The 22,824-nt window shown below is 31.7% G+C and overlaps 1 protein-coding gene across 1 annotated transcript; it reads left to right on the top strand.

Annotated features, from left to right (window-relative positions):
- Nucleotides 1-19,886: 19,886 nt before the first annotated feature.
- LOC128995691 (uncharacterized) lies at nucleotides 19,887-21,233 on the top strand. Its single transcript, XM_054420709.1, has one exon. It carries the CDS (start codon nucleotides 19,887-19,889, stop codon nucleotides 21,231-21,233), a length of 1,347 nt encoding a protein of 448 aa, XP_054276684.1.
- Nucleotides 21,234-22,824: the final 1,591 nt, after the last annotated feature.

The raw sequence follows: 22,824 nt of genomic DNA on the forward strand, positions 1-22,824 counted from the left end.
TAAAGGTTCCAATAAATTGATTCCGAGTAAAAACAATTTCTATTGTACGATAATATTGTTGAAGCTAGTTTTGTTCATAGACCAACCGATGGTTTTAGATTTATAGTTTTAGTTTGGTACAGTACTTGTATGACAAACGTTTTAGATCGGTTACTGTGTTTGTGTAAATATAAGGTCAAGTTTGCGATTGTACTATTCTGTTAAACAACAATACCGTTATTATTTAGAGGAAATGTGACAAATATCAGTCAAAAACTTGCATTTTGCGTCGTAGACACAACTACAGAAAGACTTGAAAATGGAGATTGAGATAATAATAGTTAGTATAAAAAATTAGTATTAGTTTTAAAAAGTAGTAGAGAAAACTAAATCTCTGTCGAAAATATATACAAAACACCATTAGTAGAATTGGTAACGTTGGAGATAAAATAAATTGTGAATACTGAAATGGGTTAAAATTGCCTAGGAAACAACATACTTTTTAATCAATCATTCAAACCATTAGGAAACATGTATAGATATAAATTACCGCTTCTTCTAAAACTCAGTGCATACTCCTACCTAGGAGTCGTAGGGGGCGCGGTGATGATTACTGTTATACGCCACCGGTATGTAAAAAAATGAAAACCCAGGAGCGCCAGGAGTCAAAGGTGGTCCAAGAAGACGAAGCTAGTAGTGTGGAGACACACCTAGCAAGTGATGACTAGCATTTGCTCCAAATTACAACAAAATTCCAGTGAACTAGGACAATCAACGAGTTTATAGTTATTGGCTACTCCACATGATCAGCCATCGCCGGGCATAGCCCCAGAATACCGTCCAGAAGACAAGACGAGGATCTGCACTGCGGAGGTGCGGTGTACCACGACACATTCAAGACACCGGAGTAAAAGCCAAGCTTACCTCCCAGTGGGCGATGGTGAAAAACATGAAGATTAAAATTATTGTGGATTTAAATAAATTTGTTGTTTAAAATAACTGGAATTCTTTTAATGAACAAAATTGTTGTAACCTTCTACTCAAGTATATGTGGTTAATGGGTAGTATTAAGTATCTCTCAAACACAAAATCGTTTTCAGAACCCTTTAAAACAAGCTTTAGCAGTTGAGAGCTCAAACTATAACCAAGGTCTAACATTTACCTTGGAGTAAGGTGAGGAGGAGCTCATGTATGTTATTGAATTCCTGAGCCTCAATATCTGTAAGATACCTTCACTCTCACTGTCCCCGTGTTTCATTCTAGAGGATAAAGATTTATTTCAGGGTTTAAACTATAACAAACTACATTCACTAGTGATTTCAGTCAAACCTTAGGTTATACAAAGATAAAATGAAAATGTCTTCATAAACCAACCCCGAAAAATAACGTAAACGTATTGCAAGTCCTGTATTCTTTAGAAAACACCAGTAAAATTATCAACGTTAAAGCTAATGATATATGTATACATATAATAATTTTATCTAATTTATAAAATAGTCCTTGAAATATAAATTAGAGCTTAGAGTTAAGGGTTAGGTAGTTTTCGCGAATTTCCCATATTTAACTTGTTGTGTGACAAAATTTGTAGCAGCCCAGACGCTTAAAAAGTTCGAGATCGACTATTAATCAAATTGGGGGGAACAAAATATCCCTGATTTATTATAGTATTATTTTTATTTCATCTTTAATATTCTTCGATTTCCAAAAAAAAAAAAAACAATTTATAAGTATTTTTCTATACATATGTATGTTTTCCTGACTTAAAAGTAGTAGTATTAATTAATGTTTATGGAGTAGCTAAAATTGTATTAGAGTAACTGAAAGTAACTGGTTTAACACAATGTAAGTTTACATGCAATCAAGGGAAAGAAGAAAGCGAAGTCCTTAAACATATGTTTGTTTACAGTTCCACAAAGAAAAAAAAACACTACTTTTAAAACCCATAAAAACTTATATACTCTAATATTTAAAACTACTCTTCAGTATTTCATTGTAATATTTACCTGTAATGTACCAAAACTTGTATGGACAATTCTCTCAAATTGACTCCCACCTGAACACATTGTTAAACAAGTAAAATGGTTCAATTTAAATTAAAACTGTTTCTGATTCTTTTGTTAAGGTCTATATTATTAAAAGAATTCATTGGATGTTTGTGTGCAGCAAATCGGCCCCTTAACATGTATTTCCACAGGCATATTGGGTATCAATTTAAAGCTCTTATCCTCAAGATGTGCCTTTTCCTGGTTTGGATGATATCCCGTGAAAGCCCTTTGTCCTATAGACTTCTAAAATTTCAGTCTGTGGTGAATTCTGTTGTCAATAATCTGAACTTTTTCAAGTTTACATTTTGATTTTGTTAACATCAAAACAGATGGCTAGGAAAAAATTTCGTTTACATCTATACGAAAACGGGGTTGTCTTATAGCTGGTGACGTTTTAGTGAATTCAAATGAAATAGCGTAATGTTATTTTTATAAAATGTAAATAATAAAATAGGATAGGATTTTGTGTTTTCATAGTATATTTTTTTGATGTTTTAGTGAATATAAGTAAACTATTATTATGTATTTAAAATATAAAGAAGAAAATGGCGTTCGATTTTGTGTATTTATAGTATGTTTTATATAAGTATTTGTACTTTTTCTAAGATAACTGGAAGAGATCGCACACTCAATAATAAAACAAAAATAGGGAAAATAATAGAGCAAGCAATACAAATAATAGGGATATGATGAGAATTAATCATTTTCACCCTTATCAATTGCCCTTAGCCATGGACAAATCATCAAATCTCTTTTACTTGGGCTAGTGAAAGAAGTAGTTTTCGCTATGCATTATATTTTACTATTTTGGACGTGTTCACTTTTTCATGCATTATTTCATATTTTATAGGTAAAACTTATTAAAAAACAATGTTCTGGGTTTGCTAAAAAAAAAATACAGGACAGTGATAAGACGATGATTATCACGTAAAAAGTAAATAATTTTCAACTTAACCCAGAGCAGTAGACAATTGTAAATTAATTAAAATGTCACGAATTTGAAGTCAAAAAGTGACGCTGGCTGCTAGTACATAGGTTAAGAAGTAAATAAGTCAAAATTAATAACTTAAAATGCACGAATTACAGAGCTCTCAAACAGCTGGAGGGTTCGCGCCATAATCTAGCCGGAGTTATGTTCTTGATATTAAAGCGGGAATGTTGCTTCGGCTATCGTCGTCCTTTCCACACTGTAAAACTTGCTTTTCATTTGTGTCGTGGTTACACCACATGTGTTTCATAGAATTGCCGTTATTAAACATTTTATGTTTAAGGGGGTTTTTTCAATTACAATGAGATGTGTTAATTTCATGTTTGTAGGCATGTAGGGGATCAATAGACATTTTGTTATTAATGAATATCACTTGTGAATAAAAATATAAAAATTGTATGCTTCATAGTTTTTTGATTTTATTTATTCAGGGTTTGTCAGTTTATGTAGTTTTTTTGTGATTTGCATTTAATTCTGCGATTGGTTCCATATCACGTATACAAATTTGTTTAACGTTTAATGTTTTTGTGAGGATTGAGGTTTCATTAATAACAGTGCATTTTATTCAACTTAACGTGATGTACTCATTCAATTAAAATGCGTACAATTGATTTTTGTTCCCCATATTTTTGAAGCATGGAATATAAATTTTTTTTGTTAATAATAAGCAACCAACATTTCAAATTCAAATAAAACCTTAACTATTGTAAATAAGAATGGCCTTAAACTAAAGTCAGTAATATGATAATCTAAGATAAATGTTTATCTTACAATTAAACCTCAAAGTAGACGTGCGGGGTATAGAGTATTGAGGTCAAGCTAACAATAACATACCAGACCTGCTTTATCCGATCTGACCTGTGTTGATGTGTTGCCAACATGATAAAGTGTAATTAATTTATCCTACAGTTGCAGTAACATCCAAAAAACCAAACTATACGTTTAATATAAAAACATTTTTAATACAGGTCAAACACGGATATATGCGTCATTGGTTTATTACATATTTAAATCAAATTATTAATTCATTAATGATACCAATAATATAATACTACAGTAATACCAACATAGCACAAACAATAAAAAAGCTCTTTTTTAGTAGGGTCACAACGTTTAGACTGTATTTATTCAACCCGTCGGAATTTGAATGGCTAATGAAGTTAGATAATGGCCATAAGACCATACTTGAATCTGAATATTTATTTTGCTTTGTTCCGTGTATTTTTAGGGCAAAAATTTATTTGTCTGATACGTTCTACAATCATATTTATGAGCAATATTAGTACGTAAATAAATTTACATGCAATATTTCAAAGTGCCTCTTTATATCTTATATGAACGTTCACATTTGGTTTGTATTTAAGGAATGTAAAATAAGAGCTTTGCAGGCTTCACTACCGTTTGGTATTTTCGCTACATCATTCTTATTTTTTGATTCCTCATTATATTTTCTTATTTTAGAATTCTTGTTATTAAGAAAACTAGACGTTTCCTTGTTCAAGAAAGCTTAAAAACTTAAATAAAGCTCAATTCACTAATGGAAAAGATATACCTTAACTTTAATTAATTTTACTGGTTGTCAAGTTATTACAAATGTATTGTCATCTTTAATTTAAACACAGTTGCTTGCCCTTTAGTTTTATAATCAAACGGAAAGTGCACTGTAAAAACTCCTTTAAAACAATGAGAAAAGTTCAGTCAACATCGTTGCAAACAAACCAAAATGGAAGTCACAGTTTTAAAATAACTTGAGGCCAAAGTTCTTTTTTAAAGTTGTTTTAGAAAAACTATCAAAAAGGGCTTTAGATTTTACACTGGGTGCAAAGTCACTTATAGCCTTAAGTCAGATTTTTAGAGTCAGTTTTACACTTACATTTAAACTTTTCTTATTATAAAACTTATATAATAATAAGACTTGTATTTTTACACAATTGTCATCTGTAAGCATGAATTTTTATATTATAATGTAAAACAAAAGGATTATCAAGTTATTGCTGATAATTTTTTTCGGAAGGGTGCAAAACAAATAACATAATAATTGCTTCATGTAAGATATTTGCAATATTACAAGTACAATCTTTCGGGTAAAACATAAGCACTCCCGTTCTCGCACTTCATTTCATGTGATTTATACTATAAAGTCATGTTAAGAAGCTTTGGCCCACAATCTATTCCAGTACTGTGTTTAATATTAATTGATGTTATGATGTTTGAAGCTCTTTGAAGAGGTGGGAAAATGTATTGTATTTCCAGCCTCTTAAAGTTTTATTAATGTTTTATACAACCTAACAAAGCCTACAAAAATGTATTTGAGTAACAAATCTAAATTGTATGAAAGTACTATTGATAAATTTACTGGGAACATAATGTAAATACTCTCACGGTAATCATATTTACTCATAAAAAAAATAATAAAAATAATAATAATAATAACAAATAAATAAATAATAATAAAAAAATAATAATAAATAATAATAATAAATAAATAATAATAATAATAATAATAATAATAAAATAATAAAGATGTATATTTGTTATTGTTTTGATATTTCAGGCACTCTACACCTACTTTTGGATCATTCATAAGAAAATATAACTAATATTCTGGAAATATTGACAAAATTTCCAGTAATTTGACACTTTAATCATGAAATTTTGTCAAAAATTAAAGCGAGGGTGAGCGTTTAAAAATGGGATGATTTAAGGTATTTTTTTTATATTTCCAATAAAAAAACACCAAAACTCGAAATTTTGTTACCTCGCTCTCGCCTTAATTTTGGATCAATTTTAATGATTAAAGTGTCAAATTACTGGAAATTTTGTCAAGATTTCCAGAATATCGTTTATATTTCCTTTGGGCGGATAGGATTCGCCCCATTTCGCATACTAATTTACATGTATTTCTTATGGAAGAAGATTTTAATAAGATATCAATTAAATAAGTTATAACTCGTAATCTGTTGAACCAAAATGAACACATTATATACTTTTCTTGTAGAAAATTTAATCTTCTTCAATTTTATAATTTACTATAGTATACAAAAAGTTGATAGTTTTCGAGATATAATCAAAAAACCCAAAATGCGTACCTTTCTCCCCCCCTTTTTCCCCTCTCCACCCCCTGGCTCACCACCTAGGAGTCAGGACTTTTGGTATGTTAACACCCTAAGCCCCCTGAACAAGTTTCTGAAGGAATCGCTTAGTTACCTGCTCACGCACTCTACACCTCATTCCTTGACTGGACTAGTAGGATTGTTTACAGTTATGTTCATGTTTTTCATTTCATGAATAATTTGTGATATTTTGTGAATTGTTGATAATTTTTTTTCGCTATTGTTTAGGTAAAGTGGTAGAACATTATGGCTATGGTAGATGTGTAATACTATAGAATACTGTAAATTTAAAAAAAGCAATTTTTTTCAATCTGTGTCCTCCCTTATTGCAAATGCAAAGCTTGAGTATAACTGCAATAAGCATTTTATACTTATATTCCAACCCCGTACGTAGGACGGGTACTCTGCTAGTACATTTATATTGGTTAGTTCTTCTAAACTTGAATTTAGACTTCAATTCCAAAAACCGTACTCCACCATCAAATAATTCTATGAAGACCACAACTACCACATAGCGCTAACATAACAGAAGTGACTATGGAAGAAGAAAGTTACGAGTCCACGGTCTCTACGACTGCGTTGAAGAGGAAAAAGATGTAAGACGTCAGATTTTCAATATTATCTATAATAATCTAACCTAAATATTTGTATGTAGTACACACAAAATGTTGCATAGTTTGATCTCTTATTTTTTACATGGTAGGGAAAGTACTTGTCAAAATCCCTTTAATACAGTAGACAATCAGGAATGTAATTCCTAAACAGAAAACCTTAAGATTAGTGCAGTAGAAAAAATACTTATTAGTGTAAATTTTTTTAGCAATTTTAAAGAAATGTAGATATTACATAAGTGGCAGACAAACTATGGATTTAAACCGAATGAAAAAATTAGAAATAACTATTAACACAGTTTAACATATACTGTAAATAGCTTATAGATTTAATTGGCCAATTCAACAGTTTCCAGCTACCAATCCAGTTTCAATAACAAATAACTGATAATATGCGTAGAGTAATTTTAACTATTATCTGGGCCTGATTGAACGTTTTAATATTCATTTTATCGAGAAATATAATAAACTATGATCATTTTCCCCAGTCATATTCGGTTTCAGTTGTTTATCATTGAGGTATTCATTCTAACACAGTTGGAGAGTTTAAAGCATTAATGCATGATAATAATAATAATGTGATGCTTGGAATTAAAGTACAACTTTGAGGGTAAACATATTAATTTTAGGATGAAATATATTCATAAACAAATCATCATTGATATCACATTGGCAATCGATCATTCCGAATTAGATAGCATTCAAGTAAATAATTATTTTGGAAAAAAAACTAAAATTCGAATAGTTTTGTTGAAATAAAATAAGAATTTCCATTCGATCTAATTCCTCACAACCGAACGAAGGAGATTTAGAAAGATGCCCGTGATTATTACAATGGCAAATAGTTGTCAAACAAATCATTCCATTTACTTTTAAACCCGTTTATTTTATAAATATGTAATAGTTTAATCATATCATTGTTCACTTTAAAATAAAACCAAAGTAATTTTGTATTGTTAAAGGATTTTCGTACGATTAAAGGTTACGGAGAATGTTTCAAAAACTGCAGATTTAAAATTCCAATGCAATTCCTGTGGAGAAAGAAAACTGTTGTAGTTTGATAGAATTTTTATTTAATTCAGCAAATTTATCCATTTTATCTCTTATAATTTTAATGGGGAATACATATGATTGGTTAATGGAAATATTTTTTGTTAAAATCCAATCAGACATATTTAAATTTGCCTGTAGGTTTTTCCGGCGGGGTTATTGTTTCCTTAAATTGTTAACGACAACGTTAAGTACAATATTTTTCAATAATGGTAAAAACTCATAATCTGAAAATCTGTAATTTTGCCCTCAATGAAAGTTTTGCCAACTTCAGAACAACACAACAATGGACAATGATGGCATGGAATGTATTGTTTCATTCCTTTGTCTACTTTTATCAGATGGCTGAGAACAATGTGGGATCAACTTCAAACAAAATGTAACTGAATCTTTTTCTGATATTCAGTATGTACGCATGCTATAAAAATATCACGTTTTGTTAAACGTTGTTATAATAATACTAACAAGTGCAACTACTAGTTTTGGTATTTAATGAACTCCATAGTAAATTATAAATAGTAAATTATAGTAAATCATAGATGCATAATAAATCATGTGCTAAACTTAGCACATGATTTTAGAGATGAGAATTCTATGGTTGACATGTAACATGAATTATTTAAGATTGACTAGGATACGTTATGGTAGACTTTCTGTTGTACATTACACAAAAACCCAACGCATAAAATGGTACAACTTTAAGAAGAGATTAATTGATAATTTGAAAGTTATTGTGTTTAAATGCGCTCCTTAATTTTGGCCTGAGTGACCCCCTATGGCTGACCCTACTCAAAAATGTATGATCTTCAGACTCTAAACACAGTTTTCCTTGTGATTAAGTATAAAACTGACTACAAAGCCAATGTCAGTGTTTGTTGACCTTGTAAAAAAATGTTTTGACAATGTATTATGAAATTTAAAATAATAATATTCAGATCAAAGACAATAGAATGGCCAAAGATATACAAGTCGTTACCAACACCGTGGGTAAACAGTTTCCTACAAAACATTTAAGAATAGGAATGGCTTAAAAAAAAAAAGTATAAGCTTTTTTAGTATTACACTTAATTAACAATTTAAACATTAATTACATTTGTTCAGCTAAGTTTGCATAAAAACTGTTTCAAACACATGCATGTTTTTGAAATATGACACTACCACGGAAAATAAACAGACTAGCTTAACAATATCATCGTTCTTCTAAAATCAAGAGCCTCAAAGAATATGTATGTATACAGTAAAGGCGTTTACAGTGTGCCACGTTGTTTGCCAAGAGATATCTCCAGTTAGTGATAAGAGGCACGTGCCTTATCAGTAGGGGATCCTGCAGCCCTATTATCATACAAATACCACCCTCTCTTGCCGCCAACACTGACAAGAACTCAGCAGGTGTTATTCTTGGGATAATAAACTAAAATTGGTATTTTTTAGTAAATGAACTACGAATCAAAACACTACCTCCAAGTCTCGGAGGTGTCTTTGTCTCAAAGTCAGGACTCAGGAGGATAGTGGCCTCAATTTATCAGTTTGTAAAATATTTGGAGTGTACATGGCGATCGGGAATTTTTTTAAGGCCTCGTGTTGAGATGATTTAAAAGATGATTTTAAAAGAGAGACGATTTTAAACACGCATTGTAAATCACGTTTTTATGGACTAAACATACTCAATATGCGTAGAAAATAAGAAATAAATGGATTAGCTGTATTCTAGACGAATCTTGGTGTTTAATTGTACACCAAAACCTTAGCAATGCCCATAATTGATTAAGTGAATCCAAGTCATTCTCAATAATGAATTTAGATTTTAAAATTTACATAAATGAATATTTTTTTTATTCAACTGAAATTACTTAAACATTAACGTACAAAATAACTAAGATAACTGAGACGAGCTTCTACAAAAAAAGAAATAATAATAAATGGACCTTGCTTTAAAAAAATGTTTTGTATATAGTAAGGTTCAACTTTTTAAGCAGACGGTGTTTTCTTGGGGAATAAAACCTCACTATGATTGTGTTTTAGATTGCAGTACAATTCCATTGACGAATCAGAGGTCATGCATTATAGGATAAAAGTGATTTTTTGCTGTGGAACAACTTAAAAAGGTTTATTGTAGCAGATGCAAGATATGATTATTAATACTATATATAATTTTTACGAGTGTAATTTGCAGTTAATTGTTAATTTTAGATCAAAATATGATTACTAGAAATTCCCTACAAAAAACTACGAATTCTGTAACAGTAAATGTAAGAAAAGACGTGAAAATGTTCAACGCTCTGAGCTTGTTAGATTATTAAACTGAGAATGTTTCCTCGCCCCGAGATAAAATTCAAGCGAGACTTGATTCTACATAAAAAATAATACAAGATTCTTGCACTATTTCCTAATCAACATTTAGTAGAACAGGGTCTTAACTGCACACCACATACAATTTCTATAAATTCACACACTATAAAGACTTTCAACTTAAAATTCTGGTTGTATTTAATTAAAAACGGTACCAATGCATTTTGGAACCACGAAATGAATTAAAGCTCTTTTTTCTACATACGTGTCTTTGCATTGTACCTTATATTATTTAATATACGTTATCATATGGCATTTACATTTAGAGAATACTATTTAACATAATTTGAAATTTGAATTATTTGTTGGAGTATTCAGTATGGTAATCGGTAAACGTTTAAAGAGAAGCACCTTCAGATAAGCACAGAAATATCTATATAGGTCAGAAAGGGAAGAGTATTGTACTTATATGACTGTTTTTTATATTATGCAGGTGGAAATTTCGTTATATTGTAAAATGATAAGCCTGTTGTATTTTTTTATGTTAAGTTACATTTGATATTCGAAACGTCAACTAAATGTTCTTAACTATGAATGAGGAGAAAATTTAACTGTACAAATTGTCCCTATATAAAATATTAAACAAGTAATGTGTTTATGACATAAAATGTACTTTAAAAAATTTAAACTTCTTACTAATACAAAGTTTGAGTAACTTGCATTATAAACAAATTAAAAATAAATACAAGGTTTTAAATTTTGTATTGATAATATATGGGATTTTATGCAATTAAATTGCAAATACTGGAGTGGGTCATGACTAAAATGTTTCCTTAAGGAAACTCTCAGAATTATTAAAATGATGACAAAGGAAATGTACTAAACTGTAATTTATTAGGTTTATGAATCCCAGATTAACAGAGTAGAGTGCCTTTAAATGTTAAACAGCATTCATGAGATGATAATCAATGGAAACAATCCTTTGTCATCTTAAATCTTTCACTTTACTCTTTAAAGAACCCGATATGGATTTTATGTTTCATGGGGAAAATAACTGATAAATGCATTTTGTTCAATATTCAAATTTTATAGATTTCAAATGCGATATGATTTATGTGTGATTTCTGTTAATAAATGAACTTAAAATGTCCCAAAAGACTAAATTTTGAATAACTATTAAACAAAAATGATATGAAACAATAACTGACGCAAAGAATGTGTGAACCATGCTAATTTAGTGATATTGTTGAATCGCTTTATAAAAATTTGCATTTTGTAAGAAATGTTCACTCTAACCTACGCCAATCCTAAATCAAGTTGGCTTGGTATGCACATAGGCTGCTACAAAAAACTGAAAAAAAACTTGTGGGTAGGTGTTACCCATTAAAAAAATAGCCTGTTCACAAACAGTTATAGCGATTATTATTTTTTTCCTAATAAAACTGTGGAAACGAAAAAAATATTGTTCGTTTTTAAAGGTTGTTAAACCCATACAACAAATTAAAACAACGGCAAGTTCTGTAATAATTTAAAACTTTGGACGAAGGCGTAACAGAAAAGATAATAAGTAATTCTTTCATATGCACCTGTTTTTTCTCCTGAAGGAAGACCTTCAAGATGAAGTGGTTATGGACCTAGGACTTACTATGACAACTACGGTACTTCTTTGTAGAAAGTATTTGAGATAAATTGTATTATTAAGTTAAAGACTAATAAAACATTGCATTGACTATAAGATACTGATGGATATATGACAATAATCAAAGCTGATAATATAAGGTAACAATATAAACATTTATATCAGCTACAGTGACCAACTCCAGCAATAAGGTCCCAGGTTAAAGCCTCCGGGCCTTACAGAAATACAAACTACGTAAGAGTTTCAAAGAATAGATTTCCCAAACAATGTCCTTCTGTTAAAACATATTCCGAATCCAACATTTTGTAAAACACCCAAGGGTTGTTTTATCGTCAAAAGAACACTGGCATCGCATATCTGACGATATTCCTCAATAAAGCTTGATCAAAATCTACTAGCATGCCTCTAGGTAGTATTCAATGGCTGGGAATGTTCAGATATTTTATAGCAATCGAACAAAATAGTGATTAGTTTAAATCGTTCGAATTACTTTAATTATTGACGTACCTCACTGTACTAACCGTAAAATCTGTATAACTTGGTGACATCAATTGCGTATAAATGAAATGTTGAGTTTATATATAAAAAAAACTTTAAGAATCACGAGGATTTATGTAGAATAAAATAATTTTCCTTAGAACGGTAAAAATGAAAACGTGACTGGTAGATAAACTAAAAAGAAAATACATTATGAATTTGGCTACGAATTGAGGGCATCCCTTCACCATAGAACTTACGATAATTTACTTTAGTCAATTTAGATAGGATGAAGTGAATAGTACAGGAAATACAACAGTTTCGATAACCAAATACTTCTGTTTTAGACCGTACATGTTTAAGATAAGCTCCCGGAACAAAAAAAATCGAAATCAGATCACAGTGGTACAACGAACACACCAAGCTACAAATAACTTCGGTAGACTCAATGGGGCGGAATATTTACTGCAGGGCTGGAACCTTTACTACCCTCTGAGTAGCTGACACAAGAGTAGAACAAAATAATTTTAAAATTTCTTTCAGGTTGCGCTTGGCCTAAAAACACGCATTCAGTATAATTCATTCAGAAAAAAGAAACATTACATATAATTATTTACATCAAATACTCTGAGATTAGGTCCCTGCGAAGCAAAGCTTGAGTACAGGGACCAAGTCACATAAATATCAAGTGAAAATAATATACCATTAAAAATACATATTTTGTCTTGGAATATATCCAATGTAGTGTGACTTATATCTTATGATAAAAATATATTTCTTCTTGCTGGGAGACAGGTTATATTTATTGAAAGTTAAAGGGATGCTACGTACGCCGATGTTAGCTATTACACTGAAGAATAAACTAAATATGAAAACTTGTTTACACAGACATGGACTAGGGAACACTTAACAAGGGATCCAGGTACAAATCACACCATTGACAATAGCCTTAGCTATGCAAATAATCCCGGAACCCGGTGGTTCAGAACCCATCATAACCACTAACAAACTTTCTCGAAAAGGATAAGCTTTCCAGGAAAACTAACTTTGAGTTGTACAACTTCTTTTGCTAGAATCCCTAATATAAATTGATGCCAATCAGTTACATATCACTGGAAACTCAAATTAAATTACACAATTTAGTAATATTCAATAATGTTGTCAAAGGGATGTTTTACTAGCAGCCTGAAACAAAATAACTTGTCAATATTAAAAATTGCTATTGGATTCCGTTAACAAACCAAAGTATTGGATGTTCGGAGAGATTTCTGCAATGTTTACAATGATAACGTTTTAGAGATTTGAAAAAGCGATATTATAGCGTAATATTATTTTGTTTCATAATATTTAAACACATTTTTTAACGCAATTTAATATTTTTAGGTCAGACATAAGGTAAATAAATTAAGCTGATAAAAAAGGAATGTAAACTTCAGAATATTAAACCGATTTGCTCTATTTTACTGTACATTTTAGTGCTGGTACCAGCAGAATAGTTACCATGCAATCCTATGAGTAGAGGGAAGGACGGTTATTATCACATGACGTCATAATTAATGTAATTAGGTAAGAATATAGTGATAGGGAGTATCGTAGTCAGGGCTGGGCATGTACTCTGGTGATGTGTGTGATCACAGATGTTGTAGATGGTATTGTTATTAGGTCAAGGACGTCTGAATGTGTTTTAAAAATATTCTGTACTTATAGGTAAAATATTGTAGTATATTTTCATTTTTGATCTATCCATCTACTAGCTGCCGCATGAGTTCTTCAAACGCCTGATTTAAAAAATATGTTGTGCTGGTAACTTTGGGATCTTGTATTATTAACATAGTTATGTCTACTGTGTTTTGTCCTTGATTACTATTTGAGTTATCTGTTAATGGAGATATATTGTTGTCCGTTGTCGAAGATATTTTGTTTTCTTGAATAGAAGGAGCATTTCCAGAGGACATGTTCACCTAGTGATTGGTAATAGTCAAATGACTGGTAATTCGCACTGTTAACACTTATATAGTGCTTATAGAAGTTTGGGTAATAGGTTTCAGTCTTAATATTGTCTTGCCTAAGACGGGAGGAAAACATGTGCACGTACGTATGCGCGTCACGTAACTTGCTCCATCCTGTAGGCACGACTTTAGGTACCTAGACATCCTGTCTGTGTTGGCTTGAACAATGTGAACAGCCTACTTGGATTGAATAATTGATATATTGAGTTCTGTTTGGAATGTAGCATCTAGACACTTTATGCAGTTCTGCAATTATTTGCATCTTATAGGTAAGTAGCGTTGCACTTTTATTGTCACTGCATAATCTTCAAGGTCTGTCTGCAGCGTCAACTAACCAGTATTCACTTGTCTTTGCTAGTGAACCTATTCCTCGAATACTGTAGTCTGTGAACATTAATTACCAATTATCTTGTTGCTTTATTTAATTTCGAGCGTTTTGATTATATTTGCCGATTTTTTAAGTTCAAGTGTTTCTAGTTCTACATATTCCACATCTACATATTGTGATTTGGGGATTTTTCTGATACAGGTAATTATACTCTCTTAATATATTAGTTCTTACTGTTTTAGACCTTAAATACATAAAGCTATTTGTATGGAAAATATTTTGAGTTCTGTTGTTGAGCTTGTGGTTTTACGAAAATTTCTATATATATTAAATTAGTAGTTTTTCAATATGAGACAGTTGAATTAAGATTGCTTAATCATTTAATGTATGTCTCATATTTTGTAATAGATTTTATTCATACAGGCAATTAATCTTTCTTGTGGCATATATTTATAACTATTATTATATTAGTACTAGAGAACCCGTGCTTCAATTTGAGTAATTCTAGCTATATCTTAGAGTTGTTTAAACACTTGTTAGAAAATAATTTTAAATATCTCTTTTTGGGTTGTAAAAGGTTTGCCTACATTATTTTTTTTTTGCTCTCAGTTTTAACTGATAACTTCCAATGAATGCTAAACGATCTGCTTCAATTTGGGTTAACATGTTACAACAAAGTTTTTACAGCATTGAGAATTAAAGAAAACTGTTGCCTAACTGATAGCCTGTGTTGCGTAATTTAAGTTTGGGTAATTTTATTTCTTTGATTTGAGACTTCCCGCTAATACTAAGGTGGTCTGCCGTTACACTTTAGACGCATAAATGAGCGAAGCATTATTTAAAGATTGTCAATGGCTAAAGCAGCTAACACCCTACAATATGTTCCCTTTCAACAGATGCACCGTTTGTTTGCCCGATATTATTTAAGTTCTAAAGAATGACAAATTTATCTGATAGTTCATACTGTACCTTTGTAGTGAAACTGGCCATCCTGACCATTTGCTTGTACTTTGTAAATGTGCATAGCAGGATGTACTCGTGCAATCAAAATTTGTTCTACAATCGCCAGGTCAGTTAATTCGTTCGGGGCACTTGACACATCCATATTATTTAACGCCGTGAATTACGTTGCATTTGAACGACAACGGGAACAAATTGGTAATTGATTTGAAGCTGTTAGTCGTTGCTGATGACAGTTAGTCCAAAGTGTAAAATTTTAGTGCATCTAATTCATGTTGGAATTGATTAGCTATCTGCCTATCATTATCAGCTTCATCTGGTTCTTTTTGTTCACGACACCACTCTCTTACAATATTTGCATTATTGGTGCGACGACCAATATTACGTTGGGCCTTTGAGCAACAAACAAATATAGCAAAACTGTTACTTCCATTGATAAACTGTTACATTCCAACTTTAACCTAGGATGAAAGTAAACATTGAAATGTAAACAAAACAGTTACAAACAATTAATATATGTTTATCTTATTTAAATGAAATGAGATAAACCCATATGTCATAAACCCAATATAATTTTTATTTCAACTTACATTAAAATAACAAGCGAAATTGCGTGACCCGTAAAATAAAATCCAGAAGGAAATTCGCAAATATTTTTTACCAAAACATTGTACTCAGTATTGTTTAGCTGTTGGCCAAATTTCATATTAATTGGTCAAGCCATTACATTCTGATGCTCTTATAAAGAAGTTACAAAGTGAGGGAAAGTGAGCTTCGCTCAATAATGGGGGTGTGACTTTTAGTTTTCTCAAAAGTTTATGGGTGCTTTTGGCTTTATATATAGATATAGTTTGATTCAAATTTTTAAGATGGAAGAAACTGTTAGTGATATTTATTGAGAATAGCCTCTCATCCTGTTATGTGTTAAATCATAACATAACTGCTTTTTGTGGTCATTTGATAACTTCTAAATTAAGTCTTTTGACTTTAGTAAAATATAGCTGGAATAGATTGCTTCTTTCTTATTTGATTTTTATCGAGAATTACCTCACATACTGTTAGGTCTAAAATCGTAACATATCTGCTTTTTGTGATCATTTGATGAATTATAAATTGCTTCTTTCTTATATGGTTGTTTGAGATGGAAGTAAATGTTAGTGATTTCCTTGTTTGATTTTTATTGGGAATCGCTTCACACTGCTAGGTTTTTAAATAATAATAAAACAGTTTTTGTCATCTTTCGATTAGTTTAATTTACGTTTTTGACTTTGTTAAAATGTAGGTGTTTCCTTATACGATTGTTTATAATGGATATAATGTTAGTGATTTTCTTATTTGATTTTTATTATGAATTGCAATTGTATATGATTGAAAATAACTGATAGCTATTTCCTTCTTGCGACAGTAATAAAACTGTTTTTGTGATCATTCAAAGGTTTGAAATTCGACTTTGTTAAAATGTAGCTTTATTGGGAATCGCTTCACACTGCTAGGTTTTTAAATAATAAAACAGTTTTTGTGATCTTTCGATTAATTTAATATACGTTTTTGACTTTGTTAAAATGTAGGTGTTTCCTTATACGATTGTTTATAATGGAAATAATGTTAGTGATTTTCTTATTTGATTTTTATTGGGAATTGTATATGATTGAAAATAACTGATGGCTATTTCCTTCTTGCGACAGTAATAAAACTGTTTTTGTGATCATTCAAAGGTTTGAATTTCGACTTTGTTAAAATGTAGCTTTATTGGGAATTGCTTCACACTGCTAGGTTTTTAAATAATAAAACAGTTTTTGTGATCTTTCGATTAATTTAATATATGTTTTTGACTTTGTTAAAATGTAGGTGTTTCCTTATACGATTGTTTATAATGGAAATAATGTTAGTGATTTTCTTATTTGATTTTTATTGGGAATTGTATATGATTGAAAATAACTGATGGCTATTTCCTTCTTGCGACAGTAATAAAACTGTTTTTGTGATCATTCAAAGGTTTGAATTTCGACTTTGTTAAAATGTAGCTTTATTGGGAATCGCTTCACACTGCTAGGTTTTTAAATAATAAAACAGTTTTTGTGATCTTTCGATTAATTTAATATATGTTTTTGACTTTGTTAAAATGTAGGTGTTTCCTTATACGATTGTTTATAATGGAAATAATGTTAGTGATTTTCTTATTTGATTTTTATTGGGAATTGCAATTGTATATGATTGAAAATAACTGATAACTTTTTCCTTCTTGCGACAGTAATAAAACTGTTTTTGTGATCATTCAAAGGTTTGAATTTTGACTTTGTTAAAATGTAGCTTGATGAAGATGATTCTTATACGATTGTTTAAGATAGAAAATACTGTCAGTGATTTCCTTATTTGATTGTTATTGGGAATGGTTTGAAAACAATAATCAAACTATCTCATAGGTCTTTAAGCAATAACAAAACCGTTTTATGTATCTTCTGATAATTTGAAATTAAAATATAGCTTGCTTAAGATTTTTTTTTTTAAAATAAATGCATAAAATGGTTACAATACTTAATAAATTTAATGTGCATTTTCTTTTCTAGAGTTATCGTGGCCTAACTTTATACACCAAGTGTTCCTGATTTCTACTGAAATAGGTAGGTCTAATTATTCTCTGTTCCATATTGTGTTTGCGTAGCTGAAATGATGTGATATATTAGTTGAAATCTACATGTATAATTAAATATATTGCATGGGTTACATATTGGTGTCTGCTAAATGTTGTTGTATTCTCATATTGTAATTAGCTTGGTTAGTAATTTAATTGATTTAATATCTTGTTCTTGAGGCCTGAAGAAAATTGTTTCTCTGATTATATACCATTCTTAAGCGAACAACTTATACCTTTTAATGGACTTTACTTCAGTTTTAAGCATGTATATTGTTTTGGATTGATACAAATATGATTAGTAGCTGCACGTGTTAGTTACACCCCCCCCCCTTTGCTTCATTATTGCGAGACTTCCACTACACCACTTGTCCGTTGATTGGCTGAGTAGACCACGCCCCCAGTGAGCCCTCCCCACTACACCACCTGTCCTGTGATTGGCTGAGTAGACCACACCCCCATATAGCCCGGCCCCCCACCAGAGCGCATAAAACTAGTTGGAGTTCTTTCAAACTTCACTGTTCATCACGTGCTCTTGCCAGGTACACATCATGTGCACAAGCAAGCTGCACATCAAGTGATGAACGGTGAGCTAACTTATGCAATGTTGGGCCCGCATTCATATATCAGCTCATTTCTTTTTCAGGTTAATAATAACTAATCTTTTGTTGAATTGCTATGTTTACTTGTTTTTTCCTTTCAGGTTAACTAACTTGTTGTTGCATTACTATATTCACTTGTTTTGTTTTCTGGTTAACTAACTTGTTGTTTATTTTGTTTGCAGGTTGACCTCCAATGTATATGTCTAATCATTTTCAGGTTAAACTCTATCCTTCCTTAACACACATAGAGGCAAGAAAACCTGATGTTTCCTTAAAGTGCAAAATGGCATGAAAACCAATTGTACTTAGATCTCCATACCCTATTCAAATCTTGTATATATGTTTAATCATTTTCAGGTTAAACTCTATCCTTCCTTAACACACATAGAGGCAAGAAAACCTTATGTGTTTCCTTAAAGTGCAAAATGGTATGAAAACCAATTGTACTTAGATCTCCATACCCTATTCAAATCTTGTCTATATGTCTAATCATTTTCAGGTTAAACTCTATCCTTCCTTAACACACATAGAGGCAAGAAAACCTGATGTTTCCTTAAAGTGCAAAATGGCATGAAAACCAATTGTACTTAGATCTCCATACCCTATTCAAATCTTGTCTATATGTCTAATCATTTTCAGGTTAAACTCTATCCTTCCTTAACACACATAGAGGCAAGAAAACCTTATGTGTTTCCTTAAAGTGCAAAATGGCATGAAAACCAATTGTACTTAGATCTCCATACCCTATTCAAATCTTGTCTATATGTCTAATCATTTTCAGGTTCTTCATGCATGTACTGTTGTAGTCTTACTTGTAGATAGTCTTGTAGATACTATGCACCAGTAGTTGTGTTTTGGTGTTGGTAGTTTGAATCTTTGCACTACTATTTTTCTTGCATGGCTTTCGGTTTTTTTTTAATAGAGGATGACCTTGACCTACTTTTATGATTGGTTAGTTGAAACTTTATCTTTGAAAATAGTTTATCATTCCATAGCCAAACTCTTCCTATTAGATATAATTATTTCCCACTCCCCACCCTTTTACAACACTCCTAACTTCCCCCACTCTGTCCTATACCTATATCCCCCACCACTTGGAGTGGGTATATATGTGAGAGCATTTTGGTTAATAACATCATTCTGTTGCCTGCCTGCAGAAGAGCCATGGACCCCTGCTTCAGAAAGACCACTAAGCCGATGAAGCCGGTGGCTGGAGTGAAAAGGTCCAAACTTCTCCAGGCATTGAATGGGGAAATAAGGAAAGAATGTACTGTCTCCAAGACGATTCAGGAGCCTGGACCTTCTTCTGCTGCTGCCAACACTTCTTCTGGACCTTCTGCTGCTGCCAACACTTCAAAGCCTCTGCCTGTCTCCAAGATTTCTCCAGAGCCTGGATCGTCAACTTCTATCGTCAAGAATATTCAAGAGCCTGGACCTTCTTCTTCTGCTGCCAACACTTTGAAACCTAGGCCTCCATCATCGCCATCGTCTTCTTCTTCTTCATCCTCGTCTTTTGACTCCTTGTCTTCATCATCCTCGTCCTCGTCTTCTACGTCATCCCCCCGAAAACAAAGAAATATGTCCCCCCTATCAATGCTACTTTCTCCCTTGATTGTCTCCTTACTATCCCCTATCAAATCTCCTGAAAAGCCATCTCCTCCCAAAGATAAGCCGTCTCCTCTCAAAAACAAGTCATCTCCTAACAAAGATAAGTCATCTCCAAAACCTCAAACACCTAACCTAACTCTTCCTAATTTAAATCCATCCTCAAACCAGATTACCAACATAGATTCTCCTGAAATAACCATTCCATTACCTCCACCCAAATCCCTCCCTGCTGCACCTGCTGTTGTAAGAAAACTATTTGCAAAACCCGAGTCCTCAAAAGAATCCCTTCCCTCACAAAAAACCCCTTCTGAAAAAATGCAAAAACTTATGGCAAAAAGACGAGCAGCATTTAAGATCAAGTCTCAATGTACTTATGTTTTCCAAAAAGGGGTGAAAAAAGGTGAGCGCTGTGAAAAATCCTGCTTTTCCGATACCAATGTGTGTAGCCTCCACACTAAGGGGAAAAGCAGGATGGTACCCGCCCAACCTAAAATTGTTAATAATAATCCTGTCACAGAAAATCCTCCATCATTTGAAAGATCAAGACCATCAATTATTGTACAAAATCAGGCTCAGGAAAAATCTTGCTTATCTGATCCGGCACCGAGCACCTCCCGTGTTGTTGTGATAAACAAGATCTTACCCAGCCAACCACGGACGTCAGGCTTTGCTCGACCCTGTCGTCCACCACAAATTATTGCCAAAAAAACCAGAATTAATAGGTTGCCCAAAAACAAAAAGTTAGAAATTCTAATGATGACACCTAGTGGTGAAGTCATTTTAAAAGAAGGAAATGACAGGTTCCGCCTTAAATTACCAAGAGGCATGACCATCCCGAATACACCACACCGATACTACTTAATTCGTGATCGGTCTTCGGGATTGGTTACAGTAACATTGTAAATTGGTTTTTAGTTTTAACGTGTTTTTATTATTTTCTTTATTTTCCTTTAGTATGCAAAAATTGGGAACGCATTTGTTGTATCATAACAAATGCGTTCCCAATTTTTGCATTCAAAGAGTGACCTTGAGCTTTTCAACCTATTTTATCGTAAAGGTTTAGGAACACATTTGTCATAACCTTATAATGTGTTCCTAAAGTTTTGTGTATAATATATTTAGACCAAGTTATATTTAACATTTTAATCGTTCATATTGTACAATAAAGATTATATTTCTTCAATGCCATGCTGTATAACTTAACAATTCAAGGTAAAATATATACATATATATACTTATTTGTAGTAACTTTCTCAGGCTAATTCCTCCATATATATATATATTCTATTGTTTTTGAACTCTTATCTTTATACTTAAACTTTAAATTATTCCTGGACTTTCAAATTAAATCAAAATAGCATTTATTTAGCAAAACAAAATTTACTTCATATTAGTTCAATACAAAAACTGTTTACAATATATTTTATATTTTGTCATTATTTGTTTTTTCTATTTAGACAAAAATAAAATGTGCTTGAATTTTATGTTTAGTTTTTCTTATGAAAACCTTATCTATTGTTAATATTCCAAATCATTTTAGGTACTCATAATTAAGACCAATACAGTCATAGAATATTGTTAAAGCGTAATACTGTGCCCAAACAATTAGGTCAAGGTCAAACTGAAGAATTTTTAAAAAACAATAAAATAGCTACATGTTTTATGATTCACTCTCTGAACTAAATGATAATCTTCTACGAACATTACCACAAAACTGTAATATTCGACAAAGTTTGTTTTCACCATTTTCAACTTCATCTGCTTGAACTGGAATCGTTGGTGTTTCACAATAGTCCGAATGAAATTCTTTAATTGGTGTGTCTTCAGTGGGTTGAATTTGTTCATTAATAAACTCTTCGTCCACTTGTTCTTCTAGCATCTCTTGCAAGTCCTCGTCACTTTCTGTATTGTTTTCTTCCACATTCCCTGCTTCATCAAAATCAGTCGGTAAGATTCTGGGCTCTACTCCAGTAAGGTATGTGTGGTCTGTAGGAGGCATTGTGAATGTGTATGCTAAACCCCTATTTCAGGTGTTATTTATAAAATACTTAAGCCATTGGTGGGGGGTTTAACACGCCCCTTCATTGAATAAAAATGGAGTGGGGGTTATACACTGTGCTATATATATGAGTCCTGAGCCCCACCCATATCATTACTGTGAATACAACCATGCAGTGTGTAATGTAGATAGTTTTCTAAGTAGTGTCTTAAACCTGCAAAAATGTATCAATGTGAAAATTGTTGGGAGTCTTTTGAGGATGAATTGCTCTTAAATATTCATCATGAACTCTTACATAGACCTAATGAATCTTCAGCACCGATGGAATATGAAGATTTCGTTGAAGACCCCTTCTTGCAACAGAATAGATCAACAGTTATACAGTATGCACCACCAAACCAACAATTGTCAGTAGAAATATTAGCTCAAGCATTTCCTAAAGCAATAGTAAACCATTTCAAAATTTCTAATAACAATTATGAATTGTCAGATTTT

Source organism: Macrosteles quadrilineatus, unplaced genomic scaffold, assembly GCF_028750875.1.
Source record: "Macrosteles quadrilineatus isolate MER2022 unplaced genomic scaffold, UCM_ALF_1.0 Scaffold_5__1_contigs__length_97177068, whole genome shotgun sequence".
Classification (NCBI taxonomy): Eukaryota; Metazoa; Arthropoda; class Insecta; order Hemiptera; family Cicadellidae; genus Macrosteles; species Macrosteles quadrilineatus.